General features: G+C 52.8%; 10 protein-coding genes across 10 annotated transcripts; 5 read left to right on the forward strand and 5 right to left on the reverse strand.

Moving 5' to 3' along the window:
• Positions 1–273: 273 nt before the first annotated feature.
• PtrM4_092460 (Atrophin-1 multi-domain protein) lies at positions 274–768 on the reverse strand (the record flags this gene model as incomplete). The annotated part of the gene is made up of 1 exon (XM_001934327.2): positions 274–768. The coding sequence occupies one exon, from the start codon at positions 766–768 to the stop codon at positions 274–276; it is 495 nt and encodes a 164-aa protein (XP_001934362.1).
• Positions 769–2,101: 1,333 nt separating this feature from the next.
• PtrM4_092470 (uncharacterized protein) lies at positions 2,102–2,709 on the forward strand (the record flags this gene model as incomplete). The annotated part of the gene is made up of 2 exons (XM_066107004.1): positions 2,102–2,495; positions 2,624–2,709. 2 exons carry the CDS (start codon positions 2,102–2,104, stop codon positions 2,707–2,709), a joined length of 480 nt encoding a protein of 159 aa, XP_065962672.1.
• A 922-nt stretch (positions 2,710–3,631) lies between these two features.
• Positions 3,632–3,982, forward strand: PtrM4_092480 (uncharacterized protein; the record flags this gene model as incomplete). Its single annotated transcript, XM_066107005.1, has 1 exon — positions 3,632–3,982. The coding sequence occupies one exon, from the start codon at positions 3,632–3,634 to the stop codon at positions 3,980–3,982; it is 351 nt and encodes a 116-aa protein (XP_065962673.1).
• A 391-nt stretch (positions 3,983–4,373) lies between these two features.
• PtrM4_092490 (QCR10 domain containing protein) lies at positions 4,374–5,056 on the forward strand (the record flags this gene model as incomplete). The annotated part of the gene is made up of 4 exons (XM_001934325.2): positions 4,374–4,421; positions 4,510–4,556; positions 4,785–4,838; positions 4,900–5,056. The coding sequence occupies 4 exons, from the start codon at positions 4,374–4,376 to the stop codon at positions 5,054–5,056; spliced, it is 306 nt and encodes a 101-aa protein (XP_001934360.1).
• A 264-nt stretch (positions 5,057–5,320) lies between these two features.
• PtrM4_092500 (PRE1, 20S proteasome) lies at positions 5,321–6,324 on the reverse strand (the record flags this gene model as incomplete). The annotated part of the gene is made up of 6 exons (XM_001934324.2): positions 5,321–5,597; positions 5,652–5,995; positions 6,055–6,133; positions 6,187–6,199; positions 6,254–6,275; positions 6,322–6,324. 6 exons carry the CDS (start codon positions 6,322–6,324, stop codon positions 5,321–5,323), a joined length of 738 nt encoding a protein of 245 aa, XP_001934359.1.
• Positions 6,325–8,354: 2,030 nt separating this feature from the next.
• Positions 8,355–9,600, forward strand: PtrM4_092510 (Exo-beta-1,3-glucanase; the record flags this gene model as incomplete). Its single annotated transcript, XM_001934323.2, has 2 exons — positions 8,355–9,308; positions 9,598–9,600. 2 exons carry the CDS (start codon positions 8,355–8,357, stop codon positions 9,598–9,600), a joined length of 957 nt encoding a protein of 318 aa, XP_001934358.1.
• Positions 9,601–11,538: 1,938 nt separating this feature from the next.
• PtrM4_092520 (uncharacterized protein) lies at positions 11,539–12,353 on the reverse strand (the record flags this gene model as incomplete). The annotated part of the gene is made up of 2 exons (XM_001934322.2): positions 11,539–11,544; positions 11,604–12,353. 2 exons carry the CDS (start codon positions 12,351–12,353, stop codon positions 11,539–11,541), a joined length of 756 nt encoding a protein of 251 aa, XP_001934357.2.
• Positions 12,354–12,886: 533 nt separating this feature from the next.
• PtrM4_092530 (CDC50, Cell cycle control protein) lies at positions 12,887–14,407 on the reverse strand (the record flags this gene model as incomplete). The annotated part of the gene is made up of 6 exons (XM_066107006.1): positions 12,887–12,971; positions 13,022–13,184; positions 13,234–14,020; positions 14,073–14,169; positions 14,219–14,255; positions 14,311–14,407. 6 exons carry the CDS (start codon positions 14,405–14,407, stop codon positions 12,887–12,889), a joined length of 1,266 nt encoding a protein of 421 aa, XP_065962674.1.
• Positions 14,408–15,286: 879 nt separating this feature from the next.
• PtrM4_092540 (SWIRM domain-containing protein FUN19) lies at positions 15,287–16,432 on the reverse strand (the record flags this gene model as incomplete). Its single annotated transcript, XM_001934320.2, has 1 exon — positions 15,287–16,432. One exon carries the CDS (start codon positions 16,430–16,432, stop codon positions 15,287–15,289), a length of 1,146 nt encoding a protein of 381 aa, XP_001934355.1.
• Positions 16,433–19,500: 3,068 nt separating this feature from the next.
• On the forward strand, positions 19,501–20,382 carry PtrM4_092550 (uncharacterized protein; the record flags this gene model as incomplete). The annotated part of the gene is made up of 1 exon (XM_001934318.2): positions 19,501–20,382. One exon carries the CDS (start codon positions 19,501–19,503, stop codon positions 20,380–20,382), a length of 882 nt encoding a protein of 293 aa, XP_001934353.1.
• Between the last annotated feature and the right edge of the window lie 10 nt (positions 20,383–20,392).

The raw sequence follows: 20,392 nt of genomic DNA on the forward strand, positions 1-20,392 counted from the left end.
TCAGTCCGGGAATAAAAGGCTGGTGTCTTGGCAGTTGGGATTTCACATGCAACGACGATCGACAGGGCAAGCGACAGTTTTCTTGGACCGGGTTCATGGGAAGGATTTGAATAGAAGTATTTACGTATAAGTTTGAATCCTGTTTCTGACCAACGTTTGTACCCTGAATGCTCTTGTAAATGACGATTCAACCTTGAATGTTGATAGTACTGATACCTGCCCGAACGCCAACCATGCATCTACGCTTTTGAACCAAAGTGACCCTCTTCCAGGCTATATGCTAAGCTTATCCACGCTCAAGCGGTCTGCGCTCCTGTGGCGCTTCACCATGCCGAGCTTGTAGAACTTTTCTTCTCCTGTTGCTGTCCGGCCGCCAATGTACCACTTCTCGGCGCCCATGGCCTCGTGGAAACCCTCTGACGAGCTGTCTGACCCTCTCCTGCTCCGCTGTGATGCACCTGGTATGGGGAAGGCTTTGGCCTTGGGTGATGTGGAGCGGTTGTATGGCGCAGCGTGCTGTCTGGTGGGTTGGAAGTGGCCCGGTGCTTGTACGGAGACAGTTGTGGCGCCGGGCGATGGCGATCGGGTCTTTGTGGTGATGGTCCGCGCCGTGGCGGCATTGTCGAGCGTCGGGTTTTGCTGCGCTGTGTTGTTCGGCGAATACGAGGCTACAGAGGCGGCTTGCGAGGTAGCTGCCTTTTGGAGGTTGGGTTGCTGGGCTCGGAAAGCGGCCAGGAAGCCGCCGAAGAAGGGCCTGTTGGTAGTCATGTTGTTGTTGTCGTCGCCGGCGTGGGCGAGGCGAAACGGTGGGCGTGACTGCTGGAATTTGTACGATGAATGCGGTCAAGTCTCTCCCAGGGTCCTCTACCAAGTCGCGGTGTAGTCGTGTAGGCTAGGGGGCTTCGCGGGTCCGCATACGCTATTTTGCGCGGCTGCTGAAAGCCTCAGACTTGACAGCGCACGCCGACTGTCTGCTGAAGCGCGATGCTGCGACTTGTGCTGTCCCAAACCCTCTCTTTCACTGGACCGGAGCAGGGTCCACTCGGATATGATAGGCTGCTGTGTTTGTTGTCGTGTATTGTGTGCGTGTGACGTAGGGTGTTGTAACTCGGTCGACGGGTCTGTGACGGGGGGGGGTGCGGGTCGACAGCGTGTGAATGCTGGCGGGGTAGGCACGACGTGGGTTTATACTAGCGACGGCGGGGGAGAGGAAGGTGCCCAGGTGTGAGATGTATGGCGCGTGGGCCGAGGGTTACTTGGAGCCGCGAACCGTGATGAATGTGCAAGTCAGGAATAAGTCGGAACCACATGATCCTGATTGGGGCACACCTTCCGAACCTTCACCGAGACCATGGAAACGACTACCCATTACTCAGACGCACCCCACTATTCACCGCGGCATAGTTGCTATCTGACCAGATGAAATTTTCTTCTGATTCTCATTCTGTTGGTGCAGCAGTCGCTCATGCCGTTCCAAGCTGCCTCCCTGCACTTGCACCTGCCCTACCCCGAATCTGACGTATTGGACGACGCTGTATGGCTGCGCAGCTGGCTAACGGCACAGATGGCAGCCAACGGATCGCACCACTACCACTACCACTACCCGCACCATGCCACCATAACCCGTTTGGCCCCAGAGAGCAAATCACAGCGCATGCCCAGTTGAGTCAGCACGAACTGCTACCCGCATCCCGGGGTAAAGGCGATGACGGATCTTCACGTCATGGTAGAACCTATGAAGCTCACCCTTATCCAACAGAACGTGGGGTAATCCGATAATCCGGCCGGGTATGCTGCGAGTCACATAGCGGCACCCGTATTCACGGCACCACGGCACCACGGCAATCGGCCTGTTCATTTGGCATGTGCAACCGGATGGATCGGCGCATGACAGCCAGAGCCTCACTACCCCTACCAAAGTTTGGACGTATCATCCAAACACATTTCTGCCTTGCTGCCTAGTGATGCCAAGTTGGGGGCCGTAAACACCAACAATATATCTTTGCTTTTTCTGCCCTTTTCATTTGCATTTCCAGTTTTACGACTCAAATGTACCTGCTGTCGAAAACTGCCGTTAATTTTCTACAATACTGAAGCGCCTATGGCGTCTTTTTCTGGACTGGCGGCCGAAGTCTTAGAGTACATCGTCACCTACCTTCCTCAACGCGACATACATGCTATATGTCAACTTGACAAGTACTTTCATGCGCTTGCCGTACCTTTGATGTACTGCAGCGTCGACCTCTCCATATCGCCCGATGGCAGACTACCCAGAATAGACCGCTTCTGCCAAAACATCGTCAATGACAGCAAGAAAGCCAAGAGGGTACACACCATCCGCATGGGTAAATCTCCTCGTCAGGCTGTTGAGGATGGGGAGACTTCGCTACCGCGTGATGAGAGTTTTGACGATCAACTCATATTCCAGAAAGCCAAGGCTATCTTGAACGATCCGATACTGGAGAAAGCTACTCGGGGGCTGCAAGAGTCTGTTGGTGAGTATGGAAATGAAGTCCGCTATGTCAGATGGGGTCGATATGTCTATGAATGTCTGTTCAGACCTAAATAGCCGTCGGGGATTTGCCTACGACTGTTGGTCTGATTGCTAACCCACATTGATTAGATAGAAAATCGACAGTACGCCGCCTACGCAGCTCTTATCCTACTGCTCATTCCATGCCTACATCGTCTAGAGGTAGCAGGGTATGATTTCAGTCCAGCGAGATATCTATACTCATCCGTAAGCGAAGTAGTACAGTTCCCTCTCGGTACTTCCAAAGAAGTTCTCAGCCATGTCGCGCAGTCTATCTTTGGCCGCTTCTCTACAGTCAAGGAAGTCTCCGTGCATTTTGACCCGGGGAGCGGAGTAGCGTACCCGAGTTCACAAGAAGATCAACATAAGTGCCTCGGAATTCTCTGGAACCTCACTTGCGTCGAAAAACTCGAATTCTCTTGGGATGAATTTGGAGTGGCCTCTTTATGGGAGCGTCCTGTAACCATCAATCCGCATCCAAACTTGCATGTAGGCCATCTCAAAGGCCTTGTCTCGCAAGCTAATTTTACTACCGTGGCGTTGCGGCACTCCGGCAGTTGGATGAATGGGATGAGTGGGCTAGGAAATTTGTTGACATACGCAGCAAGGGCACCGTCTTTGACTTGCGATCTCTTCTTCGACCACGAGAAATGGGAGAAACGTCCGATCACAAATACGTGTCGAGAAAGGTGGTATTTCGATCTGTCATTCTGGAACCGCAGTTTACAGAACGAAGAATACCTCGAGATCCTTGTCGTCAGTGCAGAGTACTGCGATAGACGAGCCCACTATTTCAATCAGCCCCGTTTTTGGAAGACGATGTGCAACAAGCGGTTTCTCACATTGGGTCATCATATACGCCTTCATACGCTTGAAGTTCCCTTTTTCTTTTTAACCGGCGACATAGATTATTCCATCAGCAAACCACTGGATCCTGACCTACCAACAAGCCTACGTCATCTCATTCTACGATCTGATCTTACACACGCACAGTTTCCGTTCCCCCTTGACGTGTCAGAACTATTCACAACTCTGTCGCTTGAAGAGCTGGAGCATGAGGCTGCGCATATGAAAAGGGCGAGAATGGACGTTTTGTACATGTTCGAGACGTCGCTCACATTCCTCGGCCAAATTGAGCATCTGGAGTCTCTCTCTGTATGGCAGCCTGCTCATAAGGGACTGCAGTGGTCTGATGAGCAGATGGAAGAATTTGCCAGTGCATGTCGGGATAAGGACGTCACGGGTAGGATCATGCTGCCGATGCTGCTGAGGACGGGAAAGACAGGAGACTGGGATCTTTGCAAAGAGATTACAGTATTTGATAGGAAGAATCCGGAGGATGGGACAAAGACCAGGCTTCTGAGAGGGGAGTGGGAAGGGAGACCAGTGGGGTTGGCAAGTCAGTATCATTTGCATGCTCTCAAGACGCATCAGGTGATGATCGAGTAATCAGAGTAGCCATGCGGCGATTTCGATATTGGAAAGACATTTGTTTCGTTTGTTCGCCTGTATGCTCAAATTGAGATGAGTTCACACTGGAATAGAGGCAGTAATAGTAATGACAGCGCCCATAAAAATCATCATATAGATCCATGTAAACACAACTTTCAAGACAAAAGAACCTATCCACTTGAAGTTATATCGTAAAGAGCCCATCACCACCTCCGCTGACACCAACCCGCAAAATCCCGACCCACGCCATTCGCCCATCCGATCCGCCGCCAAGCCTTCCCTCAACCCCAGCCAGCGCCAACATCAACATTTCCTCGCGCCGCCGCAAACCAACCCTCCGAACCGATCCCCCAAACCAACACCTAATTGCACCAAAACACCCGCAAAGATGTCGGCTCAATCTTTCGCCCACCATGCGAAGACGCCTGCTGCCGTCGTGAGTTTTACCTTTTCCCCGAGCAAAAGAGCGGCAATTGGTCGGGATACCTATTATGACGACAATGAGTGCTGACACGAGGCGGTAGAGCATGCGCAGTCCGTACAAGGCTTATAGGAGTCCTTTTGGTCCTCAGTATGTATTTTCCGACAGTCGTATGGGGGTGTGGGGGTGTGGAGGAGGGAGGAGCTGCGGTGGTGGGAAGTGGGCGGCGACGGGAGATAGCCATTGAAAGACGAGGACATGTCGCAATGATGCAGCGGGGAGAAAGAGGAGGAGGGGAAGCTTCACATACCCATATACACACACCCGAGGCCAGCGCACGAACTTTGGAAGTTGGGTGAGCTAACAGGATGATTGCAGATACACGATTCCTAAGAACTACCACGGTATCACTATGAACGTCGCAGCAAAGTAGTACGTCGCCCCCGAACTGGACAATGGCGTCATATACTCGTGTATACTAACACATTCCCAGCGGCATGCTCGCAGCCGGATTCGGCGGTGTAGCCGGCTTTTTCGCCCTCTTCTTCTTCGCAGAGGTGCCCAAGGTGCGCGACGACATCATGAAGAAGATTCCCGTCTTGGACAAGTTCTTCACCCACGAGATACCGCCCGAGGACAACCCCTTCTGAGCTCGTCTTCGTTTGCCTGGGGGAGGATTGCGTGGAATGTACAATACGGCATGGGCATATAGCGACTAGATGCGGAATAGACTTATTTTGTCTTTAACATTGGACCCGGTCATTGCGTACATGACAGAAATCAGCGTGTAATCACGGCTTCCTATGCTCGTCTTTGGTCATTGCTTCATTTTCGCGTAACTCGAACATATTGCCCGAGATGCTATAGTATCCTTGTCTATGGACTTGAGTTTAGACCATGATTCCTCATCAGACCTAGTTTGTAGGCAGCCTTCCAACAACTTCCGCCATTTCCTCATCAGTGTAAATCCTGAAGCCCTTGTCCTTGGTCACGCTTGCCAACTGCACATTCTTGCTATCCAGCTTCTCCTCCATGACCTGCTTCAATGTCTTGAGCGTGAGGACCTCGGCTTCAGGCAGAGTAAGCGACTTGTGGAACTCGTTCTGGAGCTCTGCTTGTGCACCCTCGGATCCAGAACCGATGGCTTTGGCGTCGTAGCGGTAGAAAGTACCAGAGGGCTCGGCGTGGTATCTACAATACTGTTAATCTCCGTCTTTCAGCTTATAGCATCTGAGCGCAACATACAGACTTGGGCCATCCTCGTCATAGCCCGCAATCAAGAGCGCAACACCAAAAGGCCGACTCATGATGCTCTCCTCGCCCTCGGCACCCTCACCGAACCTCAGCGCCAGATCGCATATCGCCTGGGTGCAGCTCTCGACTCGTAGTGGCTCAGCGTAGTTGAAAGCGTGGTTCTGGCTCTCGACGCGGGCATGCTCAATCATGCTTCGTGCATCAGCCTGCAGTCCAGACATGGCGCAGCCAATGTGGTGGTCGATTTCAACAATCTTCTCAACGGAGCTGGTCTCGAGCAGGGTGGAGGTTACGCGCTTCTCAACACCGAGGATTACGCCTTCGCCTGTCGCTACCTGGTGTGGTGTGAGTGTTTGGCCATGAACGTTGATACCAAATGTATTTTGCAACGTACGCCTATCGCTGTTGAACCAAGCTTAATGGCTTCTAGGGAGTATTCGACTTGGAAGAGACGGCCTTCGGGCGAGAAGGTGCTGTGTGTCTGTGAGCGAGGGCCTCTACACGGGGAGGCGACGGGTGTACGAACTTGATACCGCGGTCTAAGGTTGTTGTTAGCACTTGTCCGTATCAAAACATCATGTGGAGGGGTTTACCATATTCGCTTCGTGCTATGAACTGCTCATGTTAGTATAGAGCTCCAGCGGGGTTCGGTGAGACGCACCATGGTGGGTGTTTGTGTGGGCGGTTGATTGGAAGTCGCAAATGAGGGTTACCGAAGACGTCCGATGTGAAGGGCGCTTGATTGAACTTGTGAAGCGAGCAATGGGCTGTAGCAGAGTTGCGTTGGCGACTTGGTTCTTTCTCCAGCTTGACGGAGCTTCAAGGCAGCATGGGCCGCGATAGCGCGCTAGCGGGATGCCAAGACATCGATCTACTCCTCCAGCTCCTTCAATCCTTACTCAACTTTTGACATTTGCTCCAAGTAGTAGAAGGCAATATGTTTACTCAGCTGCATATTTTCTGTGTTACTATGTGTATTAAGAAGATACCTTTCGTATCTACCAATACATCTTGTCACAGCCTTTGCAACGATATTCTCAAATGTTGCCCAGAGACAATGAAGACTTATACGTGAGATTTTCTAGAAAATGCACTCACACAGAGAAAATTCGAGGTGATCGAATCCTGTATATTAGTATCCTGCAGGATACTTGGCCTTGGAGGGGAAAGTAAACCCTGCTATCTGGTTACTTTTGCCTTGGTTCTCTTAGGTTTTGTAGATCTCTAAAAACCAAATCTGTATGCTACACCGGTGCCGAAGCGATTCAGGTCCACGAGAGCCTGGGAGTTTACTGACTACGTCAGGGAGAACCCCCTGAATGAACGATGTGCCTCCTCGCACGACATCTCGTCCGCCTGGAATGCTGTATACACAGAAGGCTTCTTGTGAATAGTTATCACATAAATCCGTGAATAACAAAGTCCCAGGCCGGTCCATGCACGTGCTAAGCTATAGGAGTGTGGTCAATCTTAAATCGCATACTAATCTGTCCGTGAGATCCGCAGCGGAACAAAGAAATACCCCTAATGTGAGTTTCCCATCAACAATCGACACAGCCACAAAGGGCCCCCAGCTTTTGTTTGGATGTTTGCATCCTCTCATCCAGCGTGCAACATGGTGGTGGACATGGGGTTTAGCGCCGTGGAGATGCCCACGAACAAACTTGGTTCCTCCATCTCAAACATAAGCCCAAGTTTCTTTCTCCAGGTTACTTTTCAACTCATGCTTATCTGCGGCCTCGTACCGGTAGCCGGCGATACGCGTCATGGGTCGGGCCAGGCCACCCCGGCAGAGGCAACATGTCTCCTGAGTTCGGACCAGCAACGCTATCCACGTCACCAAAATTCTCGACCATGATGGACGAAGCCAGCGCGGTCAACCCGAGCCTGGAAGTGCGTGTGCATAGCCAATACTACCAAGGCGCCTTGGCTATAAGACGATAACATGTGTCGTCGGTCGACTCGTGTGAAAGGTTGCACTTGGGCCAGAAAGAAAAGCCCGACTCTCGCCCACGTGAATCTCGGCCATTCAGAAAAGAGACTATCTTTCATCATGCGGTGTGTGATGTTGCGCAGGCTCACCAGATGGGCAGGCCATGTCTAGTTACCGGGATGATGTCGATATTAGGTTATTTTTATCGCGAATACGAGGCTTGACGTCGCCATCAACCGTTGAGTATTGCTTCTCCACATGGGCCAATAGCTAGCGAAGCCGGGGCAAAAGGGTCGTTCCGCGTTTTGCCCTATCGAGCCCTGCAGGCCTACTTGGAGCTACTACATTATTGACATGCTGACGTGCTGACAACGGCAGTCAGCCCGTGTTCGACAAGTTTGAATTACTTATGCTTAGGTCGATGTGGTGTGCGAGGTTCCGCAAGCGCAACGGTGTGGGCTGCTACTGCAATCTAGAAAACCGTGCACCAGGGTCGGGATCGCCGCCGACATCCGTTCCTGCTTCTTCGAGAAAGTGAAATGGGCCGCAATTCGCTCTGACCTTGCGGCTAATGCACGTCCGATCAGACGGGCCTGGAGCGCCTCAAAGATGGCAGCCGTGCCCAGGCGCCGTCAACGTCACCGGCAGATAAATACATGCCCTGCCTCCGCTTTCCCATTCCTCGCCCACGCCCTCTTCACGACTCTATCCTACGCTTTTAATTACTATTCATATACACACCGTCTCCTTAATCAGTCAACATGCGTATCTCTTCCACCCTCTTCGCCACTACGGCTCTTCTCTCTTCGGCCAATGCTGCCATCAAGGGCTTCAACTACGGTGCCCAGTTCAACAACAACCAGGCCAAGCAGCAAGTCGACTTTGAATACGAATTCAATGCTGCCAAACAGCTCCCCGGTACCAACGGGTGGACCAGTGCTCGTCTTTACACCATGATCCAGCACGGCACCCAAAACAGCATCATCTCGGCTATCGAGGCTGCCATCAACACCAAGACTACCCTGCTCCTCGGACTGTGGTGCTCAGCTGGCCAGAACGGCGTCAATAACGAGATTACTGCTCTCAAGGCTGCCATTGCCAAGTACGGTACTAGATTCACCGACCTCGTTGTTGGTATCTCCGTCGGTAGCGAGGACCTATACCGCGTTACCCCTACCGGCATCGATAACAACTCCGGCCCCGGTGCTCAGCCCCAGGAGCTTGTCAAATACATCCAGCAGACCAGAGCCGCCATCCAGGGCACTCCTCTCCAAGGCAAGCCCATCGGCCACGTCGACACCTGGACCGTCTACGTCAACGCCTCCAACAATGCTGTTATCGATGCTGTTGACTTCATCGGCATGGACGCCTACCCCTACTTCCAGACCACCATGAACAACAACGTCGGTAGCGGCAGCCAGCTCTTCTTCGACGCCTACCACCAGACTGTTGCCGCTGCCAAGGGCAAGCCCGTCTGGGTTACCGAGACTGGATGGCCCGTTACCGGTCAGACTTTGAACCAGGGAGTGGCCAGCGCCAACAACGCCAAGATCTTCTGGGACGACGTTACCTGCCAGCTTGTTAAGGACAATGTCAACCTTTGGTACTACATCCTTCAGGATGTCCAGTACGGCAACCCAGTGCCCTCTTTCGGCATCAAGCCTGCGGGTGACCTTATGCAGGTGTCGCCCCTTTTCGACTTGTCTTGCCCCAAAGTAAGTTAGCTCGCTCTCCCATCGGACCTATGCTCCTTTCTACACAATCTTGTTCCTGCATAACACATACTCTTCCACTTACTGCCCGTTGCTCTCTGTCGTCCTGATCGCTCCGTACCTGCCCTTTGTTGGGCTGCACGGCGCGCTAATGGACAGACCAAGATCCTCGGATGCAACCAGTAAACAGTGGCAAGAGTGTTTGGTGTACAGTTGGGCACAGGTTTGTCGTGTAAGAGAGCATGGAGTACCTCTTCACATTACCAAGTGATCAATAACTAACGAGAAACAGTAAACGCGACGAATGATAATACGCATGGGTTGAACTGTTGACTTGGATGTCCTTGTATTACCACCAACACCCTTATGACTAGTTAAAAGTCCTCTGCTTCTTGTAAATAATAAATACTAATGTTTGGTCGATACACCTGAGCATGTGCATTGCTCAAGATTAGTCATGTGATTTTCATCCTCACTTCCTTCGCCCAGGCCACGTTGATACTCACTACACCTACTACCAAGCTCTAGTTTTCAAACCATCCAACATACCATGCACTTGCTACTCCCCTACTCCAGCCTCTTATCCCTACCAGCACCTATGCATCTCAAGGCTCATACGGCGGAGGCGGATCCCGCTGTGACGAATTGTCGCATTCGCATTCGACATAATTATGTGGCGGCCGTGCTTTGAGTAGGTTAAGTGTGTAGCGTAGTACGGACGGTTCTTTTGCTTTTGCCTTCTTCTTTTCTGGTGTATGGGAGGGAGGCAGAGGTTGGACTTTAGAGGTTGTCTTCTGGTGGGATTTCGGCGAGGCGGAATTTGTCATGTTGGCGTTGGGTTTGCCCCAGAGGGGGAGACTGTGGTGCGTGGGTTGGTGTGGAACTTTTGTCGGAATGTAGGAATATTCGTAGGAAGGGGGTTTTTTGGGAGGAGGTGTAGTTCCTAGGAATAAATTGATATTGATTTTGGATAGGAACAGCCGCCGCTGTTTTCAGTGTAAATATCGTCTTCGTTGTGATTTTGCAATCATACAACCCCCGCAGTACATTAAGTATGACCTTTACGTACCTGTCTCGGTGTCGCCAATAAAATCAGGATAAGAAGTTCGGAGTCCTCGTAGGTTTATCGTTATTCGGGATGCGTGCGATGTGGATACCGTACCGTAGACCGCATACCAGAACACCACTGAGAATACTTACACCACACCCAAAAGCTGATGTAATTTCTATTTCACCCGGTGCTCTCCTGCATCTTTTCATTGCTAGCAGTCGCAGTCGCTGCCACTACTCCTACCACACATGCATGTATCAAACATATACACCACACCAGCACTTACTCGTCGCTCTTTCGTTGCTACCGCATGCGGAACAAAGTCCACTCCTTTACACACAACTTTCCTTTCCCCAACACCCCAGCCCAAACCCATATTCATCGGTTTCCCAAGACATTTCAATGACGGTCCAGATCTATTAGTTCTCGCATGAAATCCAGAATCTAGACCTGGCGGAAAATCTAGCCCGCATTCTACGCAGTGAGACACCAAAGTGTAGACTTTTTGGCTGGCCACGTGGGTTATTTTTGTGTGTGGTTGTACAAGGTAGGGTAGGGCGGCGATGGTTACGAGAGCGGAGGGGAGGTGTGTGGAGATGGATCATAGATGATGGGTGCATGTATTATAGATGTATTGCGGATTTTTGGTGTAAGTACGGGCGGAGTGTTAATTGTGTTGTAGAATCGTGAATAGTAAACAGCGCCCTAAATTTAGGTTTCTTGTCGGGGATAAGGAAGGGTGCGAATGAATGCAATGGGATGTTTTGTTAATGCAATGCTACAATCCGCACTTGTGCGTGCGACGTGAACGTCTATCATACTAATTATATGGCAGTGTGAAGGTTGATAAGAAGGAAGACTTTTCTCTATTACTAAAACGATACAGAAGCGAGGATACAGTGTGGTACAATTTAGTAAATGAAAAAAAAACCCCCACATTTCTATCAACATATAAACGAATAATTCCACAGAAACAGAAGCAGAAAATCAACAAAATCCATCGCATAAACCACCCAAAAAGCGAGCGTAAAGACAGCGAGCGCACCAAACAGAACAGAACAGTCACCACAAAACCCCCCTCCTCCTCATACTACTACCACCCCCTAATTCCCACTCCTATACATCCCCCACATACGCCTCATCCTAGTAACCTGATCTTGTGTAAACCCCTCATAGCAACTATCAACACTATAATCCATATAATTATGAATTGGATCCCCACCATCCCCATTTCCGGGACAACTAACCTTATTCGGATTGATGGGGCACCCATCCGTCGCCGTACTCTCCTGGGGCGTATCATCGATATAATCACCGGGACCGGTACAACTATATCCTTCAAACGTGTGTAGCAAACCCATCCAGTGACCTGTTTCGTGGACGGCTGTCATACCGCTGTTGTAGCCGTTTAGGGTGCCCATGGGCATGGTGTGGGCGTTGATGTTGCAGCCGTCGTTTGCGTAGACGGTGGGGTCTGATTTGCCGTTTGCAATGGATGAGAGGAGCGTGCAGCGGCCGAGGACGCCGCCGCTGAGGTCGGTTTGGAAGTAAAGGTTTAGTGTATCGTAGCTGCCCTGGCGCAGGTTCTGCTTCATGGCTAGGTCATCGGCGGTGTTGGCGCCAATAGCCCATGTGTCGTTTGTGGTCCAGGTTACGTTGATAAGGTTGAATTGGATGTTGTAGGGTTTGTAGGCCGTGTTTAGGGCCGTGAGCTGCGCTGATGGCATGTCGTTTGTTATGCTGGATTTGGCGGCGCTTGTGGCTACGATGTGGAAGACTGCGTCGACGTTTATGGGGCCTGTGGCGGCGGCATCGCGGGCTGCGAGGGCTGCGCGCGCTGCAGGCGATCCAGATTGGCTCTTGTCATGGAGGGCTTGGATCTTCTTTAGAAAGTCTTCAGATGCATGCTCAGTGTTGGTGCCACAGTCAAAGGGCTTGGGGTCGCTTGCCGCGGCTAGGAGGCCAAGCGACGAAGCAAGGAGGAGTACTGAGCGCATGGTCGTGAATTGGGTGTAGTGTGGAATGTAAGTATCTGTTTTGCCAAGGATAGGTACTGTGGTATTGTGTCTGTAGTTGCCCCGCTGTCAGAATGAATGTTTTGATCCTGTTCCTGCCTTGCGCAACTTGAGGTTAAATAGACAGACTTATATCCTCCGCCAACAAGTCGGGTCTAGATTCCTGGGTTTCAGATTCTCCCATCTGGACTTGATCAATGAACTACCCAACATCTTGGACAAGGTCCACGTGTATGCATCCGGTCGTTGCATAAAACGTGTCTTGAGCACCTGTTGGTCAATAGTTCACCGGCGCCGTCAATGCAAATCTAGGTCAGCAAAGTGGAGTATTGAACGTGATAAATTGCATAATACCAAGAGAACAGACTATTCTAGTCTCGCCCTCGAACACCTAAACTCCGGGCCTCCTAAGACTTGTGATATACATACAGTACTGTGAATCCAGACTACACTTCAGAAATAGCGACAAAAAGGAGCTGACGAGGTAAGCAAGACGCTCTAGGCAATGGTCATATTCATGCGCCGCCCGCTCGACCAGTGGTCGTAGCCGTACTGGGCTGGTCGTTATTCCAGGTGAGGTAGGTGTGATCACCGAGTTTCCTGTCGCCATGTCAGCAGTGTGGTGGTATTTGAGAGTCAAATAGACTGACCTGGGCTTGATGAGATGTGCGGCGAGAAATACGGCGCCTAACAAAAGGCAGATGCCGCCCACGACAAGGTACGCAATGCCGAGGAACGGGTTCTTGCCACCCATGACGGTGCGAGTCGAGATGAGGATGGACTTGGTGCCCTTGTACTTCTCAACGGGGTAGCCTAGAACAGGTCAGCTTACGTGTGCAAGATATAATCAGAATCAGCATACGGTCATAGATCTTCAGACGGTAAGTACCCTGTCGCAACACGTCATTATCATTGCGCTGGTACAGTTTGCTGAAGGTGGGCAGTCCAGCAGTCCTCATCCAGACCTGAAATTGCTCCCAAGTGTGCAGATCAGGCAGCGAATCACCATAGGTTCCATTGGGGTATTGTTCCTGCCAGTTTGGTGGAGGGACAACTTCGCTCGGTTTGTACTTTGTCTTTCCGTAAAGATCCCCCTCGTGAGCCCAAGAAGTACCCGCGACCGTCATGTTGTAGAAGTTGATTTCGTTGCCGTTTGCATCCTGCACCGCGTTGTCCAGGGTCAGCTGACCAAAAGTATCGTTGAACATGGAATTGGCAATGAGGCCACAGGGGTAGTAGGGCTTTCCATTCGGGGCCACGGCTAGGGGAGTGCAATCGCCAGAGTTGAGATCGTCGGCGGTCCGGACGTTGCCCTTCAACTGCTGGATATCGACAGACTTGACGTATCGACGATGGTTTTGATAGAAGTTTGTGAGACGGTAGTAAAAGAGGATCGGCGGCTTGATATCGTTCGGAATGTCAATGCTGAGGATGCAGACGCTGGTATCCTGGGTGACGCCCGAGGAGAAGTTGTATTGTTCCCTTGCCCAGCCCCACTGGGGCGCCGTCTTCATACTCTGGCTGAACTTGGCCGACACTCGGCTTGCAGGAATTGGCTCTAGGTCGTTTCCTTGACTCGGGTCATAGTCTAATCTTGCCTGGGGCGCCGTCGTGTTGCAGTTGGTGTAGTCGATGGAGATCTCCTGGACCTGGTAGGACAGTTAGTCGGCTACAGCCAGACACGACGTCAGGGACACGTACCTGAGCGCTAGCATACAGGAGCAGACCGCCGATGGGTGCGAATATAACTCCGACAATGAAGAACAGTGGGAGGACCGTCTTCGGAGTTAAGATGGGTCTGTTGCGCTGTTAGTCGGTGCTTCCGTCCTAAAGACTGTCCGACGTACTGCCATGCTTTCAAGCGCTGCTGTCTAAACGCGGTATCTATATGCCATTAGCATCTTCGCTATTTGCGCGCAGTCGCCTCAGGTCGCCTCACTTGGTGGCCTCCTGCTCTTCGCTTTCTTCGGCTCATCGCGGGCTGGGTCCTGGCTGGTTATCGAGTCGGCCGTGTCGCCCTGCTGTGTGCGCGACATTGTAGAAATTCCGCGCGAGTCGGCGGCGTCGTTTGTGGGCGAGTATGCAATCGTCAGTCGTTAGTCGTGAGAGGTGGTGAGAACGCGCGGTTTGAGGTTGCCCAAGCCGTCTTCCCAAATTAGTGACAGAACGGCCGCGCCACGCCCTGCAGGCCTGCGGAGCTTACTGAACACATCCCCGCTTGTCCCCGAGACCCTGATCCGGCGGCCAGCGGCGGACATGATTGCGCGGACAACCGCCACCAGGGTTTGCCATGGGGCTTCACGTTTGGATAGTTACTAAGACGGACTTTGGTGATCAGTCCTGGATGCGCATCATCTGTGCTTCGTGTTGCCCCTTGATGGCCCTTCCACTTGCACCCACTGCCCCATGGGCATCATATACCTGGGAACCGTGCAAGCGGGAGCGATCCTAATCAATGCAGCCCATACGAACATGGAATATGATAAAATAATGTATTCTGGTCTATACTACCAAAAATGAAAGAAAGCCTGCAATTGCGGCGACAAAGTCCTTGTAGGAGCGGATCTCGGAGTGTTCATTCGTGTGAGCTGGGGGGTATCGCATGCCGTTAGACAACAGAAATGGTAAAACAAACGCCGTGAAGGAAACCGAAACCTAAACCTAAATCAAACCTCGACTCCTATCCATGCCTACAACAAGAGCCTATCGATAAGAAACGCCTTTCGTCATTCATAGAGAGGACGACCATGTAGCTCATATGCTCGTGTCAGTCTTATCCAAAGAAAACGGTCCCTTGCATGGGTCCGCTAGATGCTGTGCGCAAATTGATGCATCGTAACCAAAGAGAAACAAATGCCATGTTAAGAAGAGAAAGTTGCCGTCAGCCTTGTGTGAGGCTGAGAAAGCGAGACGACTCAAAGGTACTGGCGGAAGTAGTCGGGGTTGAACCAGCCGACGCGGTCGTACGATTGCCAGAGTTTGCTGGCCTTGTTGACGTCAATCTTGCATGCCTGTTGGGCATCCGTCTTGCGGAACTCCTTGCCGATTCTCAAAGCCTCGATGCGCGCCTGGAAAATGCGGCGTTTGCTGGCGAGGTAAGTGGCGCAGTTGAGGCGGAGTGTGCCGGCGAGGTTCAGCTCAGCCTCGTGCAACAAGTCGCGATCGGGGTCGTCGGCGAGCGAGAGCGCCTGGCCCTTCCATTCAGCCTTGAGGATTTTGGCGTTGCCCTTGGGCAGCGTCTCCAGGGGTGGCGAATAATCCGGAAGCGCATTGTAGTCCGAGTCGTCGCGGTTAGTGGCTGGCCGCGCAGGCTTGGGAGAGGTCGACTTGGGCGTGGTTTCGAATGAGTCATAGACCTGTGTGGGAGGCGTACGCTTAACCTTTGGTGGTGCGCGAGGTGCGCGAGCAGGCAACCGTGGAACGGCGACCTTGGGTTGGCGGACTCGGGAGGATGGTGCGGGAGCGAGCTTCTTGAGGGCGGATGGCTTCTGTACGCCCGTGGGTTTGCCGTAGTAATTGTCGTACTTGCGCTCTTGCGCCCACCAGCCTCGTGGATCCTTGGTGGCTAGGGCGAAGACATTGGAGCGGAAGGAGACGGCCAGCTCGTAGTCTGCGCGGCTTGGCTTGCTCTGTAGTCGAGCATAGTCTTGCGAGTTCATGTGCACGGTAATTGCATCTTGCGAGGCAGAGTCAGCCGACTCCTGAGGGAACAATGGCACCTGTGCAATGGGAGCGGGAGCGTCGCGAAAGCCGAATAGCTGAGGGTCGCGTGTGCAGTGCTCTTCTGCAGACTCCATGTTCTCCTTTTGTGACTGTGTGTCGTAGGGCGAGATTGGTGGGGACGCGTAGGCGATGCGGTGTGCTGGTGCCTGTGCTTGCAGCATGGCCGTGTCCATGGAAGGCTTCAATGGAGCCGAATTGAACGAGGAGAAGGAAGAGGCAGAGAACGTGGTTGCAATTGAAGAGCCAAATGACTCGGATCGCTTCATTTCTGGGGGGGAGAGGAGCGAAGAGACGGCGAGGCGATTGCTCGGGGGTGTCTTATAGGGCGAGTTTGCCATTGCGTCGGCTGTTGGGAAAGTTTGCCCTTTTGAAAAGCTATGCGTGTTGGCGGTAGCGATGATGATTGAATGGGTGTGGGCAGCAGTTGTGAGTGGAGAGTGGAGCGTTGGTATGGCGAAGAATGGTTGTGGGTGTATGAGTGTTTGTGGTAGCGATGATGGATGACTTCGCCACACTTATATCGTCAGGTGCTGTGATGACTGTGTTGCGAACGTGACCGTGGAAACCGACCGAACAGTTGGACCAGGTTACTTATGCGGGCGTCGGAACAGTCAATTAGCAAGCAGTCGACAAGAGTTGGCAATGCGGAGATAGGACAAGGTGTACTGGGCGACCCCAATCGTCCCGAAACAGATGGGGTGGGCGGGCGAGTTATAGCTCGCAGCGGTTTCAGCAGGCTACAGCATGCGAACAAGGACTACGTGACTCTCGCTTTGAGACACACTGGCGCCCATGTGCTAGCGAACCAGACAAAGAGGGTGTGCGGTTGGCGCGTGCCAGGCCTTTGATCCTCCCACTCCCCCAGGCCGGGCATCATCAATATGGAGAGAGCGCGCCTGTTGCGCGCGGCCGGCAAGCTGACGAATGCGGGCGGCCAAGAAGTGAGTCGAAGGCAGACGAAAGGGCGCGCGGCGGCCAATTGCAATGCGACCGGTGAGGCGGACTCACTCACAATAGCAGTCAGCGAACGCGCGCGGGCTTTGATCGAGTCACTGCGCAGTGCCAGTGCCTCTCTAGACAATGCCAATGCCAATGCTTCGACCGCCCGCGATGCATCGCTTCGATCCAGCGCCAACAAGGCCTAGTGTGTCGGCGCCAGCGGTGCCCGGAGTTGCAGAGTGCAGACGTGAACTGTACCTCATCCCATGCAATTCTCGACGTCGTATACAGTACTGTACAAACCTTGGATCTCTGCCAACACGTTTCCTGCTCCCATTGCGCCCCATTGCCCTCCCATTGACCTTGCTGTTGACTGTCGGCGCGCCATTGGGCCATGCTGCCAGCAGCCAACGTGTCACAGCAGCGCCCAATGGCTGCGGGTGCCTACCTACACAGGTCCCCAATTCACAATCTCCCAAACTACTATAGTTAGTATCGAGTCACCGCATCCGTCATCCAGAGCCTGGCTGGTGGCTGGTCCTACCTACTACGCTGCCCTGGCCGCAGTCTGACCGCCGACCTGACAGATTCCACTTTCCTTTCAGTCCAGCATGGCCCATCGACGGCGTCGCCCGCCCAATTCCCACTGCCTTGCCCCAGTGGCGGACTAACTGAGGGGTCATGGCATGCATCTGACCTGACACACCGCAGTGCCCCCATCTATCCGTCGGCGGCGGGTACCGCGTACGTGCTCATCGCAATGCGTAGCCATGGTTCCCATCCGTGGTCTTGTGACGTGAATTGAGCGAACAGCCTCTACTATCAAAGCGACTGGAGTGACCGCCACTACCACTACCCCAACCCCAACTACAAGGTTCAGGGCATTTTCATGTCTTGCAGCGGGTAGAAGGCCACTGCTGCATCAATTCGTCCCACTGCTGCAGCGTGCTCCCGCAATTGCCTTCCCTTTCCCCATCATCGACCACATGGTCTGGCTGGCTGTCTTGCATGTGAAAGTGTCCGGGCTCAGGTGGACAAAACGTCCAGGTCATCTACGGCGCCATCCCTGCCTCGCTGGATGGCTCGCACACACTCTCAACACGAAGCCGCTCACGGGGCAGCTATGGCAAGACACCATCTTTGTGCTTAGTTGGGATCTTGTTTCAGACATCCCAGCTTGTGTCTTATCGTCGTTATCGTAGCTGTGGGGGAGGGGAATTGCCCTATCCAGCTTCTCCACATCCGTTGCGAGCCCAAGATGCCGATTGCACCATTGCTTTTGCGAGCGCTGCTGCCGCCCGCAATTAGCACTATTGCTATCATAACACCGACAATTGCCGATTCTGCCCAGAAGTCGTCATCTTTCTTACTATCCAAAGGGCATCGCTTCCGTCGTACCCCTCACCTCTTCAGCCGACCTGGGCGGCCCAGACCGATGCCGAAGAGGGTTTCCGCGGGCTAAGCGCTAATTGCCCTGACTCTTTGCCTGACTCGATTACACTTTGTGTGTTTCCATGGTGGCGCGATTCAAGCTTCGTCCCATCGACAACAACTCAATTGCAATTCATGTCGCAAGAGCATCAATCGCTCTCTTCGCGAGCTTGGTCCCAGACAGGCCTGGCCATGTGCAGCGCGGGTATAGCGATCTACGCGTCCAGATCCACACGCCAGCTGGTCAGCCGATAGGCCAATGCAAGCAGATGACCCTGTCGTTTGCTGCCCTGTCCTTCACCACATGCAACCCCTTGAGACCCTGCATCCGCCATGCTTGTAACCTGCCGGTCTAACAATGGGGGCCGCAGGACCTTGTTTCATGGCTTTGGGAAGAGAGACATTGGCATAGTCCTTTCATATCCACTTTGTTAATTGCGTCACCGTCAGCCGTAAGACAGGCACGCCCTGCATAACTTACTGCTCGCCTTGCCATAAGCAGGAACTTGTCAGCACTATTCGGGCTGCAAGCAACAGAAGACGGGCTTGACGGCGCGCCAGCCAACCTCGGAAAGACTGATTGCGCCAGATTCGATATGGCGAGATATGTACGGTAGAGTAGCACGGCAGAATTGCCCGGTCATGACGCATGCCATCCTTGACCTGCTGAGTACAGTAGAGTGAAGAAGACGTCGGCCCACTCGTATCCTACCACACACCTCCACAGCATTAAGATCATGAGATCAAAGTAATGCCGATGTCCAATTTGTCCTCGGGGCAACCATGTCGACATTCGACCATCACCATTCAATCGCGTGATGGCGCATCGAGTTGCACATCGATCGATTCGCGATTGCATTTCACGTGGGGGATAAGCATGCTAAGTCGGCCTTACTTTGTTAGGAAATTATCGAAACAGCATGGATTGCAGTAGAACCCACAGTCGCTGCTTCCTCAACCCTACTCGACTGTCTCCAACTACGTCATCGTCAGCGCTGGCAGAGCAACACAACATGCATGGTCATTGCAATTTGCCATGTCCTCGCCAGCTGTGCATACCCACCGCCTCTTCGTAACCCGACTGCTCAATTCCCTCCCCACAGTAACGCCGCGGTCTGGGGAAGTTACCGCCGCCGAGGAGAATCCCCTCGGTAACGTATCCGATGCGGTGAAGAAACAGCTGCTCGCCTTGCAGGTCCTTTTCCCCAACGAGTTCGTCCCAGCCTTGGATCTGCTTGACCGATGCCTTGTCACTCGACACCGCATCTGCGACTCCTCACAGCGCAATGCACATGCGAATGAGACCCAGCGAGAGGCTGCAGACATGCACATGCAAGGCACCGGGGAAGCAACCCACAGCCGTGACGCGCCTATGAGAGATGCAGAAACTCGTAACGCGCCAGCAATTCATGAGGCCTCAAACATGCACGAGGCGACGAATCATGCACTAGACACGTCCGCGCAAGACGAGGGACCGCCAGATGTCACCATACGGGCTGCACCGGATACCACTTACAGCAATGACATAGTATACTACGTCGCATCGGCTCAACAACGCTCCTCCCGCTTTAGTACCTCGTACGAATCGAAGACCTGCTACGAGGTCCGCCTGCAAGCTTGGAACTGCTCTTGTCCTGCTTTTGCATTTGCTGCCTTCCCTGCGACGAACAACGAGGTGTCGGTCTCATCATACGACACCCAAAACGAAGCGGACGGAAGTGATTCGACAGAGGAGGCCGGCGACACTGCCTGGTTATTTGGTGGTATAAGCTTGGGTGACGGCATGCCACCTATTTGCAAACACCTCTTGGCATGTGTTCTTGCCGAGAGATGCAGTGGTCTATTTGGAGGGTTTGTGGAAGAAAAGACTGTTAGTGTCGAGGAAGCTGCCGGATGGGCTGCTGGATGGGGAGACTGAGAGACAGCAC

This window comes from Pyrenophora tritici-repentis, chromosome 4 (assembly GCF_003171515.1).
Source record: "Pyrenophora tritici-repentis strain M4 chromosome 4, whole genome shotgun sequence".
In the NCBI taxonomy this organism is placed as follows: Eukaryota; Fungi; Ascomycota; class Dothideomycetes; order Pleosporales; family Pleosporaceae; genus Pyrenophora; species Pyrenophora tritici-repentis.